The sequence below is a fragment of the Prionailurus viverrinus genome, chromosome C1 (genome assembly GCF_022837055.1).
Source record: "Prionailurus viverrinus isolate Anna chromosome C1, UM_Priviv_1.0, whole genome shotgun sequence".
Lineage (NCBI taxonomy): Eukaryota > Metazoa > Chordata > Mammalia > Carnivora > Felidae > Prionailurus > Prionailurus viverrinus.
In genome coordinates, this window is record NC_062568.1 from 149,079,628 (window position 1) to 149,096,864 (window position 17,237).

General features: G+C 35.7%; 1 protein-coding gene across 26 annotated transcripts in view; it reads left to right on the forward strand.

The window, feature by feature from the left end:
* FUBP1 (far upstream element binding protein 1) overlaps window positions 1-17,237 on the forward strand; it is a 52,852-nt gene that overhangs the window by 3,823 nt on the left and 31,792 nt on the right. For 14 of the 26 annotated variants that reach the window (XR_007154612.1, XR_007154610.1, XR_007154613.1 and 11 more), the window contains exons 2-18: window positions 2,103-2,193; window positions 3,053-3,115; window positions 3,929-3,967; window positions 4,439-4,478; window positions 4,964-5,016; window positions 5,103-5,174; window positions 5,301-5,358; window positions 6,841-7,003; window positions 7,099-7,197; window positions 7,328-7,429; window positions 7,687-7,789; window positions 7,886-7,986; window positions 8,477-8,618; window positions 9,255-9,415; window positions 12,834-12,985; window positions 13,073-13,152; window positions 16,233-16,370. Coding sequence is in view for 19 of the 26 variants with exons in the window: in XM_047869719.1 (XP_047725675.1) it covers window positions 2,103-2,193; window positions 3,053-3,115; window positions 3,929-3,967; window positions 4,439-4,478; window positions 4,964-5,016; window positions 5,103-5,174; window positions 5,301-5,358; window positions 6,841-7,003; window positions 7,099-7,197; window positions 7,328-7,429; window positions 7,687-7,789; window positions 7,886-7,986; window positions 8,477-8,618; window positions 9,255-9,415; window positions 12,834-12,985; window positions 13,073-13,152; window positions 16,233-16,370 (1,657 nt within the window). In the remaining 7 variants the exon portion in view is untranslated. The remainder of the gene's footprint in view (window positions 1-2,102; window positions 2,194-3,052; window positions 3,116-3,928; window positions 3,968-4,438; window positions 4,479-4,963; window positions 5,017-5,102; window positions 5,175-5,300; window positions 5,359-6,840; window positions 7,004-7,098; window positions 7,198-7,327; window positions 7,430-7,686; window positions 7,790-7,885; window positions 7,987-8,476; window positions 8,619-9,254; window positions 9,416-12,833; window positions 12,986-13,072; window positions 13,153-16,232; window positions 16,371-17,237) is intronic. The other 12 variants (XM_047869724.1, XM_047869730.1, XM_047869729.1 and 9 more) reach the window with 7 other exon arrangements.

A 17,237-nucleotide genomic window follows, 5' to 3' on the forward strand; every position in this document is an offset into this window, starting at 1 on the left:
CAGTAGTACTTAACAGTAGTTACAGTCTTCTCTCGGCCTGAAATACTGTAGTGCTCATCAGTGCCACAGAAGTGTATTTTAAGTTCCTAAGGAACAATTCAGATGTTAAGCTTTTAAAACTTAAGGGTAGAAAAGCAGTTGTTTTTAAATGTGGTGAAGAAGCTTTTCAGAAAAAGAAATAAGATTTTAATTAGATACTCAAAGACAAGGAACAGGCTTTTGAGAAAGTGAAAGGATGATTAAGGAAGGTTAGATTGACCAAAGCCTTTTTTATTTTATTTCAAAGTTTTTTTTTATTTATTTATTTATTTATTTATTTATTTATTTATTTATTTTGAGTACTCTCTACCCAATGTGGGGCTCGAACTCATGACCCTGAGGTCAAGAGCCCCATTGCTTTTCTGACTGAGCCAGCCAGGCAAACCACAAAGCCTTTCTTAAATTAAGAATTTTAATATTTAGTTCTGATATGCTTTGAGTTAGTGTTTGCATTTACAGCTGAGGAAAAGGGAAATCTAGAAACCCTAGGAAGTACAGTTGGCATATGGTAACTGACAACATATATTAGACTCAAGTGATAAGTAAGTGGATTTTAAGACTCAAGTCGTTGAATATAGTTTCCTAAGTGTAATGAAGCAGTTGGGTTTTTCATTTCATATCAGTCTCTTTGGGGGAATTCTCGACACCAGAAGTTTGGTTTTTCTGTGCAATTTTTTTTTATCATGGAAAGTTTCAAACATACTTGAAATTAACAGATGAATATAATGAACTCCAATGAGCCTGTCACTCATTTTCAGTGGCACCCCTTATTGTAATTAATTAATTAGCATGGAGCTGTATAGAAATCATCGGGAATCTCCACCATTGACTATGTAATCTAAGTTCTCGAGATTTTTTCAACTGTAAAATGGATCTCTACCTAAGTATCCTTACCTCATAGTGTTGTGATGATTCAGTGTGGAATTTGACTTACTGCTGACACTCAGAAACTAATATTAGTTTCATTTCCCCTTTCATAGAAAAATGGAGTCGATATCCACTGGTTGTGTCCTACTTGTGACTTGAAGCTAGTGTGTCTCATGTGATGTTTGTTTACTTAAGTGCAAGCAATTATTTGCCCCATTCTTCAAGATTGAAATGATTTATGGTTCTGTAGCTGAGACTTTTCTTACAGGTACAGCTTTCCCGGCTTTTCCCCACGCCCTGTTTCTACAGAACAAGATTGTCTGATAGAAATACAATGCAAGTCACATACTTTATTTAATGCAACGTACCCAAAATATTACCATTTTAGCGTGTGTCTAATTTTTTATTTTTAAAAAAAAAATTTTTTTTAACGTTTATTTATTTTTGAGACAGAGAGAGACAGAGCATGAACGGGGGAGGGTCAGAAAGAGGGAGACACAGAATCTGAAACAGGCTCCAGGCTCTGAGCTGTCAGCACAGAGCCCGACGCGGGGCTTGAACTCACGGACCGTGAGACCATGACCTGAGCTGAAGCCGGCGGCTTAACCGACTGAGCCACCCAGGCGACCCATAATTTTTTAAAAAATTAAGATATTTTCGGTTCTTTATGTTTGTTTCAAGTTTTCAGTATCCATTATGTATTTAACATTTAAATACATTTCAATTTGGACTAGCCACTTTTTAAGTACTCAATAACCATATGTAGCTACTAGCATTTACCTTACTGGGCAACACAGCTTTGAAGTCCCATAAGGTGTTCACATTCTCTGTGCCCACAGCATGCTTTTTGAAGAGTCATGGGAGAGAGCCATGGAGAAGAATTAAGACCTAGATTTTCCTCAAAGCTATTTATTTGGTCATTGGATTCTGGAGATTGCTGATTGATTACTTCTTTGTTCTTACAGAGATTTATCAGAAGCTTAATTCCAGATGATGATTATTTGTTAACTCATTGAGGTTATTAAATGTATTAATACATTGATCTGTAATTTTAATTTCTTTTTCAAGTTAATTTACTTATGTGTTAGATATTTAGCATATATGTGTAGTAGGAAATTTATGAAGAAATTTGGCACTGAGTAGTGTATAGTAGTTACAATGTTATTCTTAATGATGGTGTGCTTTTGTTTTTTAAGATTGCAGCAAAAATTGGAGGTGATGCTGGTACATCACTGAATTCAAATGACTATGGTTATGGGGGACAAAAAAGACCTTTGGAAGACGGAGGTAAGTTGTAGTCATAAGTATTTTAATTGTTTTACACACAGTTTAGTTGAAGGCGGTTTTTAATATTTTTTGCATGTTCTTTATTGAAACATTACTTTTATAATAAGGTTCCTAAAATTGTAAGGTTTATATTGGCCTCAGAAGGAAAGGGGGGAAAAGACCTTAGACAAGGTAGGTAAAATTTTGAGCTAATCAGCAAGTTTTGTCTTAGTAGAAAACAACATTTTCTTTTTTTTAGGATTGTGCCAGATTGACAGTTTGCACAGACAACTTGTTAACGTACTGAAAAGAACAAAAATATAAAATGTTTAGAAGACATTTCACTGGGTTTTTTTCTTCATACGTGAATTAATCTTTATATGCTATGTTTTCATTATTTTACTATTTCAGATTTCACTTTAAAGGTTGATGTTGCTATAGCTTGCTACTCTAGTGTGTTGCAGGTTATACCTTTTTTTTTATGTTACTTTTTTTGTTTCAGTACCTTGTTTTGTGTTTCAGGTTTAACTCAAAATGTGGCTTAAAACAGTAGATTTACAGTGCTTTGTTTTTTTTTTTTTAAACATAATTGTTGAAGCTTCTGAACTTAGAAGTCTGCAAGTATTTTTTTGTTTTAGATTTGATATATGAATTTTGATACATTTTCTTTTTGCCATTTTATTTATTTAACTTTTTTTTTTTTTTTAAGGAGGATTCTGAATGAGCCTATAGAATGTATTTGTAGCTTTTGACCAGGTGTACTTGGTTTTCTTTTATTTAAGTGTCTTTCACATTTATAGTGAGGTTTTGATATACAAAAAAATGAGCTAATGATGCTTCAGATGTTGTATGTAATGTATTCTTTTTATTTTATGTGTAGATGGCTCTTGGACAAGTCCGAGCAGTACAACACACTGGGAGGGAATGCCCTCTCCTTTTAAAGGCAGGAATTTTTATTTATTACCTGTGTTTAGTATGTAAACGTGAAATAAACCAGTGGATTCTTAAATGGACACAAATATTTCTTGGATTATGTGTCTGAATTTTTGCTGCACAACATTCTGATGTTTAAACATTTAAGTTTGAAGGGGGGAGGAAAATGTAGTACTTTCAGATGTAGGTTGTCTATTCTAAGGTATGCATTGTATTCATCTGTGTAAAGGATGTAGATGAAGGTAGTCATGTAGTTGCTTTGAGTTTTTCTGCTGAAGTTTATGCCGTGAAATGTTTGGTTAGGAACAATAGAATAGTTTAGATTGAGATTGCCTTGTAATGTGATTTTTTTTATTTATTTTGCATAGCCTTGTGGTCACTGTCAGATACACTCAACTTTTGATATGTCAAATTTTCACGTTCTGATAGGTTCTGTTTTTCTTCCAGTCTTCAGTTCCTACAGTGGGAAGCATCATTAGCCTTTAGCATGTGATATTTTGCTAGTAATGGACCTAAGTACTTTGTCTTGTATCATTCTAAAGTGCTTAACATACATTAAGGTCAGTGATTTGATACAATCAAAAAGAATTTTTTTTTAATGTCTGTGCATCTTTTAAACATGAAAAGAATTAAAGAAATGTAATGTTTCTTTTGATTATTAAGAGTCTGGGATAAGTATTGGCACTTTTTGGTTCAAATGATAATTACCCTCAGCTATTTCAATAAGTGTTTACATTGATACTTATTCTTACTTGGGCACGGGTTAGCTAAGTCTTGTATTTGTACTTACTGGCAAAAAGTTAAAAAGCTTTTAATTTTGCAGATCAACCAGATGCTAAGAAAGTTGCTCCTCAAAATGACTGTAAGTATTTTAAATTGGGTCAAAAGCTAAAGTAACTGGAATTTAATACGAGGGTTTTGTTCCTGTTTTTTGTTGCGTATCTTTGGAGTTAGTGTAAGGCCGTGAATAGCTTTGTAAATATGTATTTCATGTCTTTATAATCTCCCACTTCAATTATGGCCGGGTATATATTAATAAGATTTGGGTTGCTAAATTGTTTTTGTATTCAATTTATTTTATAATTCCATTTTTAACTTAAGCTTGCACCCCTTGAGAAAGGACGTTTTTTTTCCTATGTCGTTGCTGATGATCTCTGCCATTACAGTGACTTTCTTGACCACTGTCAATGTTGATTTAAGTATTCTGCATAAAATTTTACTCTCTTAAAGATACTGTGTGTATTGAGGAAAGATTTTAGAATTGTTGGATATAATTGTATTAAATATGTGGGAAACTTAGTTTTCATTTTATTTTTATTTGATTTTTTGGTAGCTTTTGGAACACAGTTACCACCGATGCATCAGCAGCAAAGGTATAGTGAAATGCTTTTCTTTGCAAATTTTAGTTTAACTGTTGGTGAAAACACAACCAAGTTAGTGTATAACGAGTATGTGTCTGCATTTTATTTTGCATATAAGAATTCATTTCCCCCCATTTAAGAAGGTGATACAGAAGGATAATTTTACCTTTTGAGTGAGATACATTTATAATTTGGAAGGATGGGTGGAATTAGCCATATTTTAGATGAACTAAAGTGAATAATCACTAAGATAACATTACCTGAACTCCACCCTAACTCCTTTGTAGTTCATGCCTTTAGAATGTTCATCTACCATACCTTCTGACTTGATGTGTCGATTCTGACTTGAACTACTTAAGCTGTATTTTGACTATGAATATGTGCCTGAAAACCTAGTTTAAGCCTTTAGACTTCGATTTTTTGTTCGTGGGTTACCTTTTATGTGTAAACAGAGCTTCTTTCTTTGAAGGAAAATGTTAGTTTTTGTTATTTTTTAGCAGGTCTGTAATGACAGAAGAATACAAAGTTCCAGATGGAATGGTTGGATTTAGTAAGTAACCTAATTTTTAAAGCTTTGACAACAATCAGAACATACTCTATAGTCTTTTAGCAACTAATGTTCTTTTTTCTTACTAGTAATTGGCAGAGGAGGTGAACAGATCTCACGCATACAACAAGAATCTGGATGCAAAATACAGATAGCTCCTGGTAATGTTACTCTCTTGCTGTTTTCAAAATGACTAGAAAACTAGCATGTTTTTGTCAGTAGCTAGTGAATGATGCTGTTCATCTTCTCTTGGCCTAAAATTTGTTTGGTGTTGTTTTTAATTGTAGACAGTGGTGGCCTTCCAGAAAGGTCTTGTATGTTAACTGGAACACCTGAATCTGTCCAGTAAGTATGAAATCCTATGCCTGAGGCCAGTGCATCCTTCCTACCAGAGGATATTGCCCGTACATTTGAGCCAACTCTGTTCTGCACTATTAATTTTCCCATTTTCTAGATAATTTCTAACAACATATAAACATGCTTGAAAATTCCTTCATCTTGACAAAAACCGTCCTTGAACCCTACATTTATATTTCTCTGCCTCCTTATACAACAAAACTAAAAAGTGGTAGCTCTATTTGCAGTATCATCTGCCTCTGTTATCATTTTTTCTTGAACATGTATGAATCAGTTTTATTCCCGTGGTTCCATTGAAATTGTTCTTTCTGAGATCACAAATGGATTCTTCATCATTCCACCTATCAACATTGTTTGACACAGTGAACAATCTTCCTAGAAATCGCCAGCTCCCTGGCTGCCCTTTCTCAGTCATTCTTGGTTGTCCTGCTTTATATTTCTGACCTTTTGTTGTGAAAGTGCCCCCAAATTCAGTCCTCCTAAAATCTATATGTGCTCCTTAGAGTACTTCATTTACTCTATTAAATTTCATTTAATATATAATTTTAGATATCATAAATTTTATGTACTCTTAAATTTTTAACTTCAGTGTTGCTCTCTTTTTCTAAATTCTAGATTCCTGTCGAGCTGCTTACTTAGTATCTCTGCTTGAATGTCTACTAGACATCTCAAACATCAGATTGTTATAAAGGGGAAATTGTTTTCCATCCCATTCCCAGCCTGCTTTGTCTTTTACTCCTCTTACTCATCTCAGTGAATGGCAACTCTGTTTTAATACTTTTAATTTTTTCTCATGCCTCAATTTACCCATAAGGAACTCTTGGGTCATTTTTCTTCATAATTGATTTGGAATCTAGCCTCTTCTTGCCACTTCTATACTGTCACCTTGTCTGTGACATCATTTGCCTATATTTCAATACGTTTCCATTCTTTTTAGCCTTGTTCAGCAGTAGTATATCCTTATGCTAGTATAGCCATAGTGATCTTTTTAAAATGTGAATCAGTTCATATCCCTACTTTGCTCAGATCCTCTAATGCTTCACCACTTAGAGTAAAAGTGTTTTTATCAAGGCCTGACTCACTTGGCACCTTTCTCATTTCATTTTTTTTAATGTTTATTTACTTTTGAGAGAAAAAGACAGAGGTGTGAGCGGGGGAGGGGCAGTGAGAGGGAGACACAGAATCCGAAGCAGGGTTTGAGCCCCGCGTTGGGCTCTGTGCTGACAGCCCAGATCCTGTGTCTGTCTCCCTCTGTGTCCCTCCCCTGCTCACGCTGTGTCTATCTCTCAAAAATGAATAAATGTTGAAAAAAAAATTTTTAATAAAAAAATTTTGTTAAATTAGTGTTAAGCCCCCTAAACCTGAATTAGAATTGGAGAAGTACCTGATCATACTATTTCGTATTTCTCTGTTTGCGATAAGGTTTTGATTATGCTGTAACTTACTCTTTGACTCTTTATTTGTTAACAGATCAGCAAAACGGTTACTGGACCAGATTGTAGAAAAGGGAAGACCAGCCCCTGGCTTCCACCATGGTGATGGACCAGGAAATGCAGTTCAAGAAATAATGATTCCAGCTAGCAAAGCAGGATTAGTTATTGGAAAGGGGGGAGAAACTATTAAACAACTTCAGGTATTATTATGTTTGTAAAATGACTACTTTTCATCTATTTTGAAGCCTGTTTCCTTCCACTCCCCTTTTGTTAATACTTGTGATTTCTGTAACAGGAGCGGGCTGGAGTTAAAATGGTTATGATTCAAGATGGACCTCAGAACACTGGTGCTGACAAACCTCTTAGGATTACAGGAGACCCATACAAAGTTCAAGTAAACTTAAGTTTATATTTTACAAAGAAGGATTTGGGGGCGGAATGGGCAAAACATGTATGAATAATTACAGTGTTTTGAGACATACTTTCTAAATTGGGTGATTTTTTTTTTTTCCCCCCTACTTCAGCAAGCCAAGGAAATGGTGTTAGAGTTAATTCGTGATCAAGGTGGTTTCAGAGAAGTTCGAAATGAGTATGGGTCAAGAATAGGTGGAAATGAAGGGATAGATGTAAGTAAAAATACCCATTCACAAATGGTTGCATACTGGTTGATAAATATGTGTTTTTTCTGTTGTGTGTTACAAAGCCATCTCTAACATTGTATCCCCTCACCTTGTTTCTGCCTTAGAGTGTAGAATGTATAACTTGTATCTCATTACCCTATTTGATGGCATATCAGAGCATAGTGCTGTTTTTACTTTTATGATTTGAGGTAGATTGATTTTCAGGAAATGGCTTTCTTAATATGTAGTCTTCTTTGTATAAGGTCCCCATTCCAAGATTTGCTGTTGGCATTGTAATAGGAAGAAATGGAGAGATGATTAAAAAAATACAAAATGATGCTGGTGTTCGAATTCAGTTTAAGCCAGGTGAGTATACATATTTAATTTTCTAGGTGTTGGTAGCAATTCGTTTTGATGTCCATTTGTTGCTAAATAGATCCATTTTGGTTTTTTATTTTGAAGATGATGGAACAACACCTGATAGAATAGCACAAATAACAGGACCTCCAGACCGATGTCAACACGCTGCAGAAATTATTACAGACCTCCTTCGAAGTGTTCAGGTTTGACAGATGTTACTATTTTCATTATTTTGTTTTCATTTAAAAAATACTTTCCAGGATGCATGAGTGGGTCAGTCAGTCAAGCATCTGACTCTTGATTTCGGCTCAAGTCATGATCTCATGGTTCGTAAGATAAAACCCTGCATCAGGCTCCACAAAAGTATCTATTTTCTTGAAAGCCTGAAAGTGTCCCCCCTCCCCCTTTAGTTTTATGTCAGAATCTGTCTGATAATGCTTTGTTAATAGCTAGAAAGGTAACTTTGAGGTAGACATCTTGGAACAGAGAGGCAGCTACATAAGTACAGTCTTATTCATCCTAGTGTAAAAAGAACAAGCGGTGGGTAGTATTTGATTATTTGGGCCAAGTCCTCTCTCTCGGCTTCTTTAAATTTCTGGTTTAGGAAAATAGACATGTAATGATTTCACCATGGAAAGAAGAATATTATTCTGTGCTGACTTTTATTTTTTTCTTTGTGTTTCCCTTCTTTAGGCTGGTAATCCTGGTGGACCTGGACCTGGTGGCCGAGGAAGAGGTAGAGGTCAAGGCAACTGGAACATGGGACCACCTGGTGGACTACAGGAATTTAATTTCATTGTACCAACAGGGAAAACTGGATTAATAATAGGAAAAGGCAATGTATTTTAAATAATGTCTTAATGTGTGGGTAAAAATGTTAACACATGACCTGATTTTTCTGGATGCTATTTCTCTTGTAAATCAGTAGCAAGGATTTTTCTTTGGCTCTATTTTATGTTGGTTTGTAACAAAAACATAAATGAGGGCCTTATATGCACATAAAAAGAATGGGATTTGAAAAACATTGGCTTCTAGAGGGTGGACCAATAGTGTATTAGTGTAAGAAACTTGTTTTGACCCAAAAAGTGGTTTGATGTTTTTGTGCCATTTGCTTTTTCCTTACATCTTTTTAAAGTTTAGGACTTTTAATAAGTGTTACATTACTTGTAAAAGCAATTTATTTGAACCAAATATTTTGATGAGTTACTTTTTGTTGTTACAGTTGATATTAAGGTTAGGTACAGACATGCTAAGTTGTCTTGAAACTTGAATGTATTTTAGAAGCATGAGATGCTTTATACAATTTGATTTTAAGTGTAGAATAAATGGAAAATTCTAATAGAATATTGGCAGATGGGATACTGCTCTAAACTTTTTTCTTAGTGGCCCTTTTAGTTGTGGTCATTTTCTTTTAAAAAGTTCTTTTTGTATTCTTTGACTCTTTAGAAAAATTACTGTGTTTTGATTTTAGGAGGTGAAACCATAAAAAGCATAAGCCAACAGTCTGGTGCAAGAATAGAACTTCAGAGAAATCCTCCACCTAATGCAGATCCTAATATGAAATTATTTACAATTCGTGGCACTCCACAGCAAATAGACTATGCACGGCAACTTATAGAAGAAAAGATTGGTGTGAGTATGCTTTAAATTTCAATTTAGAGGGACACCTGGTTGCTTAGTAAAGCATGCAACTCTTTATCCCCAGGTTGTGAGTTCAGGCCTCATGTTGGGTATAAAGCTTACTTAAAAAGTAAATAAATACGATATTTACATAGACCCTATTAAATAGAAGGTATTAATTCAGATGTTTCTATAATTGCTATATAAAAAAATGCCAATTTCTAGTCTAAGATTGTAGGTTTCACCACAAAATGAACACATATAACAGGAAAGATTGTCCAGCAGTGACAATTCAATTAAATACACATTTATAAGTATTTAGAACTTTGTGTGAGTAAATAATAGACTGCATTACTTGTAGATACAATGTAAGAGTTGGTGGGTGGGTTGTAGAATGTACTTGTAGGACATAGTTAATGGGAATTCAGTATTTATTAAGGGCTTAATGTACTCCACCCTGCTCAGGTAAATATGTATTAGATGAATCCCCCAGTTTAGAGTAGAAATTTACAAATCCATCTTAGATTGACAGTCATTTGGGGAGTTTTAAAGTGTATACTATTTGAATGCTTTCCACCTTTACACATGACAGACAGTTCTGATACACAAATTTGGAAACTTTTCTTTTAGATAAGTTTCCTGGTGGTAGTACAAAAAAAGTATAAAGAGTCTTGATTGTGCTTTCTTATAAGAGGAGGATGTAGTGTCTTAACTGTGTTCTTTTACTATAGGATGTAAGGGAGCATTTTGAATAATAATAATTAGAATTTCTTAGGAAAGTTCTCCCTGATGATTGCCATATTGTGGAAGGGATACAAAAGAAGTTAGATACTGTTTCTGTCTTCTGGGAAAGACAAAAATAGATGTATAAAAGACACTTACAGAATATCTTACCAGGGGTACCTGGCTGGTTCAGTCAGTAGAACATGTTACTCTTGATCTTAGGGTTGTGAGTTTTGAGCCCCATGTTGGATATAGAGATGACTAAGAAATTAAAAGAAAATCTTATAAAAACATATACAAATATTGTAAGTTTTGTGGTATTAATAAGTGTAATTGTTGGGGCACCTGGGTGGCTCAGTCAGTTGGGCATCCTACTTAATCTCCACTTGGGTCTTGATCTGAGGGTCCTGGGTTTGAGCCCTGCATTTGGCTCAGTGCTGGGCATGAGGCCTACTTAAAAATACAGGTGTCTGGGTGGCTGAGTCACTTAAGTGGCTGACTTCTGATTTCAGCACAGGTCATGATCTCCAGGTTCATGAGATTGAACTCGCACTGTTAGCACAGAGCCTACTTGGGATTCTCATTCTCTCTCTGCCCTGCCCCCCGCCCCCCCGCATGTTCACATGGGCTTTTATTTTCTCTCATTCTCTCAAATATACGTTTAAAAAATTAATAAGTATAGGAGCACCTGAGTGGCTCAGTTAGGTGTCCTACATCAGCTCAGGTCACAATTTCATGGTTCACAAATTTGAGCCCCACGTTGGGCTCTGTGCTGATAGCTCAGAGCCTGGAGCCTGCTTCGGATCCTGTGTCTTCCTCTCTCTCTGCCCCTCCCCCACTCACGATCTGTCTCTCTCAAAAATAAACATTGAAAAAATTTTTAAATATAAGTGTAATTGAAAATATGAAGAAAATAATTATGTACCCAGTATTGGCAGAGGTTGATGCTAGAAAAATGAATTAACATTTTGGATTTTACTATCCTTAGCATGCATGGATCAAGGTTTCTTCTGGATTGATGGGCAAACAAGATAGGTTCTAGAGAAGCAGTTTAGTTTGATAGTTAAGAGCATGGACTCTGGAATCAGGCTGTTAGGTTCAAAATACTCTGAATCATTTACTGTGTGACCTTGGAGAAAGCTGTTTATACTTGTTTGCCTCTTGTTTCTTTCTCTGAAAATAAGGATAATAATAGCTATTTTACAGGTTGTACAAATGATACGAGGTTTGTGTCACTTAAAAGAGTGCCTCGTACATAACCCTATGAAAATGTTGCTACTTTTTCAGTAGTGCTTTTTTACTTTTTGTAAGGGATTGGTTATGGATAATAGAAGTGAAGGATAATGAAAACAGATTTAAAGAGGTAAAGTAATAGAAGGAACTTGAAAAGTCATGGAGTTTAGGGCGCCTGGCTGGCTCAGTCAGTTAAGCGTCTGATTTCAACTCACATCATAATCTCACAGTTCGTGGGTTCGAGCCCTGCGTCAGGCTCTGTGCTGACAGCTCAGATTCTGAAGCCTGCTTCAGATTCTGTGTCTCCCTCTCTCTCTGCCCCTCCCCTGCTCACGCTCTGTCTCTCTCAAAAATAAACGTTAAAATTTTTAAAATTACAAAGTTTAGCTTCATTATTTTGTAGTGAGGGAATAGACAACTAAATGTGATTTAAGCATTTTTCTTCAAAATGTCACATGATCAGTATTAACTTCATGAAAGCTAATTTGGATTATCAAAAGGAAAATCAACTAAGCATTATTAAGTGGTATGATATGAATATGAAGATAGGGTATTTAGAAACTAATGATAAAGGGGAAGAGAGGAAATGAATTTAAATTACTGATTTTAAATGGGGTTCCGGGGCACAAAGGTTATGAAGAGGAGTTTAGTTTTTTGAGTTACTAAAGTTACTAGTTGTTACTTTACATGATAAAGTACCCAGTAGTTCACAGTATAAAGCCTTAGCAATTTGGGGAATATATTGTCAAGGTGGTTGTCTGATTGTTAGGAAAGTAGATGCTGAATAGATGTAGAGAAAGAAAAGTTAGAGAAAACATGGTATTTGATACACTTCCATGATAAGATAATAAAGAAGTGTAGTAGAAGTAAGAATTATAAAAAAGAAAGGGAAATAATGGAAAAGGGAATTCGTCTGAAAGGAAGAGAATGGAAGATAAAGGAGATGTTTCAGTTCTTTGCTGATGCTGTTGATTTTAATGAATTTTCAGGTCTTAATATTTAATATGGTAGAGTTGAGTTTTTTCAGCATGGGCGCCTGGGTGGCTCAATCAGTTAAGCGTCTGAATTTGGCTCAGGTCATGATCTTGCAGTTCCCTGAGTTTGAGTTCCGATTTGGGCTCTGTGCTGATAGCTCAGAACTTGGAGCCTGTTTCAGATTCTGTGTGTGTGTGTGTGTGTGTGTGTGTGTGTGTGTGTGTGTGTGTGTGTGTGTGTGTGTGTGGTGTGGTGTGTGTGTGTGTGTGGTGTGTGTGGTGTGTGTGGTGTGTGTGTGTGTGTCTGCCCCTCCCCTGCTTGCTCACACACTCTCTCTCTTAAAATAAGTAAACATTAAAAAAATTTAAAAATTTTTTGCAACATGAATGAGGAAATGAAGGAAAATCTAAAATATGTTGTTGGTGTTATTTGGCCTTTGAATTGTTAAGCCATTGCTGTTTTTCTGATTTTTTTGTACATCTCTTTGCTTTTTTTACAGGGCCCAGTAAATCCTTTAGGGCCACCTGTACCCCATGGGCCCCATGGTGTCCCAGGCCCCCATGGGCCTCCTGGGCCTCCAGGGCCTGGAACTCCAATGGGACCATACAACCCTGCACCTTACAATCCAGGACCACCTGGCCCTGCTCCTCAGTAAGTACTGAGTTCGATTCTGGAGTTTTCCCCAAACATTCTAGCTTTTGGTAAATTATGTTTTTATATTGATTTCTATCTTTTCAGTGGACCTCCAGCTCCTTATGCCCCCCAGGGGTGGGGAAATGCATATCCACACTGGCAGCAGCAGGCCCCTCCTGATCCAGGTAAAAGACATTTATCATTCATGTGTAATCTGTAGTTTTGTTTGCCTCTCCTGTTATATATACTCTTAAATTTTCTAGTGTTATTTCTACATTGTGTGCATTTTTCGCACTTGTTTCACTCTTTCAACAGGAGTCTTAGTTTCTGATTTTACCACAGTGTATGAGACTGAGTGAATATGATGTTTTCATGTAACTTTTTTTACCTACGTTGACTTTCTCTCCTTTCAAAGTGATAAGAACAGAGTGCTAAAAACCAGAAGCTATAGGAAGAAGTACAGTGTCTTAGTTTTAGATTCCAGTGCCATCAAATGTATGATGTGTTAATTGTGACATTGTCCATGAAAGAAGAGTGTACATTTATTTGTATAATTATGTGAGCATCTAATGGAGCATTTAATACTTAAATTTGAGAACTTGGTAGTTCTCAAATAAGATATGTAAGCTGTTTTAATCTTTTAATATTCCTTATGTAATTTCATATAGTAGTAAAAATCAGGCCTCTGTTTAATGTCTGCATGTTAGAAATTAAAAATACGTTTAGTTAAATGTTTTCTCTGTTCCGATCTGGATTTTATATATATTACATTGTATTCTGTTATTGCATCTTCCACCGTCTAGTTTTCTTTCCATGATGGTCAAAGGGGCATTCATTGAAACCAATTAACATTTATTGATGATCCTTCTTTCTCACCTACTACCTATCTTTTAGGCCTCTTTCACTGGAGTAGTTTCAAGGAAGGTACTGAATTATGGATTCCTTTCCACACTAGTGTATTTATTTCTTGAAAGAACCTAAATAATTGATTTAAATGAAATTGTTCTGGTGAATTTTATTAAAACATTGTTATTTAAATGTGGCCCTATATTTGTAACATACTTTAATTTCCTAGGAAGTGTGCTCTTTGAAATATGGTTACACATGACAGTAACCAAATAACCACAACTTTCATTCAAGAAACAACTTGAGTGTGCTAAGATGTGGGTACGCAAAGATTAGTTTACATTCTACAGCAGAAAAGTACACTCCCAAGTGTTAGCAATGCTATTATAGGTGGACTTACAGAAGGATCAAATATAAGTTAGTGTATAATAGCTTAAACATCTTTATTAGGTATTTTTTTCTTGATTTTTATCTTAGTGCACACAAATAGGGAAGGGGCAGAGGGAGAGAAAGAATCCCAAGCAAGCTTCTTACCCTGCACAGAGCCCATAGCAGGGCCTGATGCCATGACCTTGGGATCATGACCTGAGCCAAAGTCAAGCATCAGATACTCAACCGACTGAGCCTAGTTGTCCCTAAATGTCTTTAAAGAAAGAAAAGATTTTTCCTTCCCTCTTATAAGCTAACTGGGATGGTGTGATTAAGCAGAGAAATCCGGTAATTTAAGAGATTCAACAGTTAGAGCAAGTTAAGGGGTGAATTTCTATTGGGGAACTTGGATCTGCAATATTGCACCATATGAGCCTTGTTCGGATCAGTAATGTGATTGAGAGAAATGATGGGAATAAGTAGTCTCTGTATCACAGTCTCATTTTTCCCTCTGGGAGTAGTAGTGAAGTCACCGCTGTAAGAATTGGTTGATGAATATGGTTTGCGGCACTGTCTTTGGAAAAGAAGTAACCCATTAGCTAAGGTGGCAGCTAGGGTTAGATATTGCTTATATTAGACTTCGCATTATGTAAAAACCACATAATTGATTTAGATGAAACTTATAGTCAGTTTAACATTTTTTTCTTACCTATAAAATGATAAATGAAACGATATCATGTTGAGTGAATAATTAGTAAATTCTCCATATGTATTATATCTAACTGTAAGTCTGGTTTTGTTAATACAGTCTACACATTCAAGAGTACAAGTATTGCCTTTCAAAGTCTGTTATATCTCAGTTTCTCTAGCCAGAGATGGTGTCAAGTGAAATATTTGTATTAGTACACAGGTAATCCAACTTAGAAAAGCAATACATTTTTTACTTGGAAGATGTGGAGGGTAGATAATGCCTTACAATTGTATTACCTTAAAAATTGTATCACTCTAGAAATCCCTGCTCCTTTTTCCTCAAACTTCACTAAACTTTATTAAGCAGCTGAGACTCGCTGCCCACATGGGATAAAGGATAAACAGATTTCATATAGATACAGGCTCTGCCTAAGGAAATTACATTCTTCTTGGTGATATAAACTAATAAAGATATACTGTAGTGTCACAGGATGTATTCTTGGTATAAAGGACAGAATCAAGAAGAGGATTTCTGTTTCTAAGAGGTCTCAAACTGTGATTGCATGAGTTGGTTTTTATGGAGGATGAATGAGGAGTGCAAGTCCAGAGAAAGCATAACAAGGTCTGAAGCCAGATATGAGCATTGCAACTTCTGAAAAGTACAAGCAGTTTACTGTGACCAGAACTTGAGTGTTAGAAAAATACTGACAAAAGAGGGGAAGATGAGGCTGGAATGGAAAGGATAAGCCAGAGGGTCAGATCATGAAAGATATTGGGTGATAATGTTGCACTTAAAAGCTTTTGACAGCCCTGAAGTCTCTGGAATGAACAATTTCAAGTAGGGCAGTGACATCAAGTGTATGATTTAGGATAATTACTGTGAAATATGATGAGGTAAAATACGACTGTTTAAGATTTTTAATGCAGGACTTTCTTTAAGACAGGACAAAACTCAGTTTTAAAATAATTGTTTCTTGTACAGATAGTTCCTAGAAATCCTTTCCTTTAGTCATCTACCACGTAGAACTGCTGTGCTTGAGGCAAAACTAGGTTAAAAAAAAGGGGGCACAGAATGTTGTAAGGCAAATTGGATTTGAAAGCAAAAGATCTTTATTCCTATTACGATTCTGCCACTCAACTAGTTTTCTAAGAATTAGGTCACTTGATTTCTGTACCTCACTTTACTGAAATTAAAGGAAATAATGACAAAATAAGAATTTAAAACTTCTCATTTACTGTTTTTGATCTCCAGTTAATTTTGGGGTCTCTTTCTTTGCCAAAGAGGGTGTGAGAGAGAGTGTGTGTGTGAGAGAGAGATTATGGACTTTAGATGCAAGTCTTGAATTTGTGTTTATTCTAGCTAAGGCAGGAACGGATCCAAATTCAGCAGCTTGGGCTGCCTACTATGCTCACTATTATCAACAGCAAGCACAGCCACCACCTGCAGCTCCTGCCGGTGCACCAACTACAACCCAAACCAATGGACAAGGTAACTATGGTAACTAAAACATTTATTTTGTATGTAGAAATAGAAACTTACGTTTGGAATTCTGTATGAAGTACATCAGTGTATAACACCTAAAAACTTTCCATATTTCATTATAGCTTCAGTGAGCAGATTTCCCTTATTAAAAATAAGTTTGAAATAGTTTAAAATAATTGCATCTTACGTAAAAGTTTAAGTTGTAAGATAACATTATAGAACACCCAGATAACCTACCTGTCAATATTTTATCTCCCATCTCCCACTTGTCCCATTATTCTGTCCTTTGTGTCCATATCCATTACCAGTAATCTTTCAGAACCATTTAAGACCAAGCTGTGCACATGATGTCCCAGTACCCTTAAATACCCTTTTGTATTAACTCCAATAATACATGACCATCATACAGTCCTCTAAAACATTAAGTCAGCATTGATACATCATTACTGTCCTGATGCAGAGCCCTTACTCCGATTTCACCATTTATCCTATCAGTTTCCCTATTCTGATCTAGGATCCCATCTGGTAAAAAAAAAAAAAAAAAAAGCACAGACCTTTTGTCTTATGCGATGACTATCAAATTAGCATAGGTCACCTGAGCCTTTTCTCAAAAAGATGAGGTCATGATCGTGAAGTCCTACTTGCTATGTGGCAGTACCTCAGAAATATTGCTATGTTCCTCTTAGTGCATTACATCAAGGGTCATATAATGTTGACCTGCTTCATCCCTGGTGATGGTAACCATAGTCGCTTGGTCATGTTGGTGTCTGCCAGGTTTCTATACCATAAAATTACCATTTTTCTCTTTGAAATTAACAAATACTTTTTGGGGAATTATACTGAGTTGATAAGACTATTCTGTTCCTTCCTGAACTTCTGCCC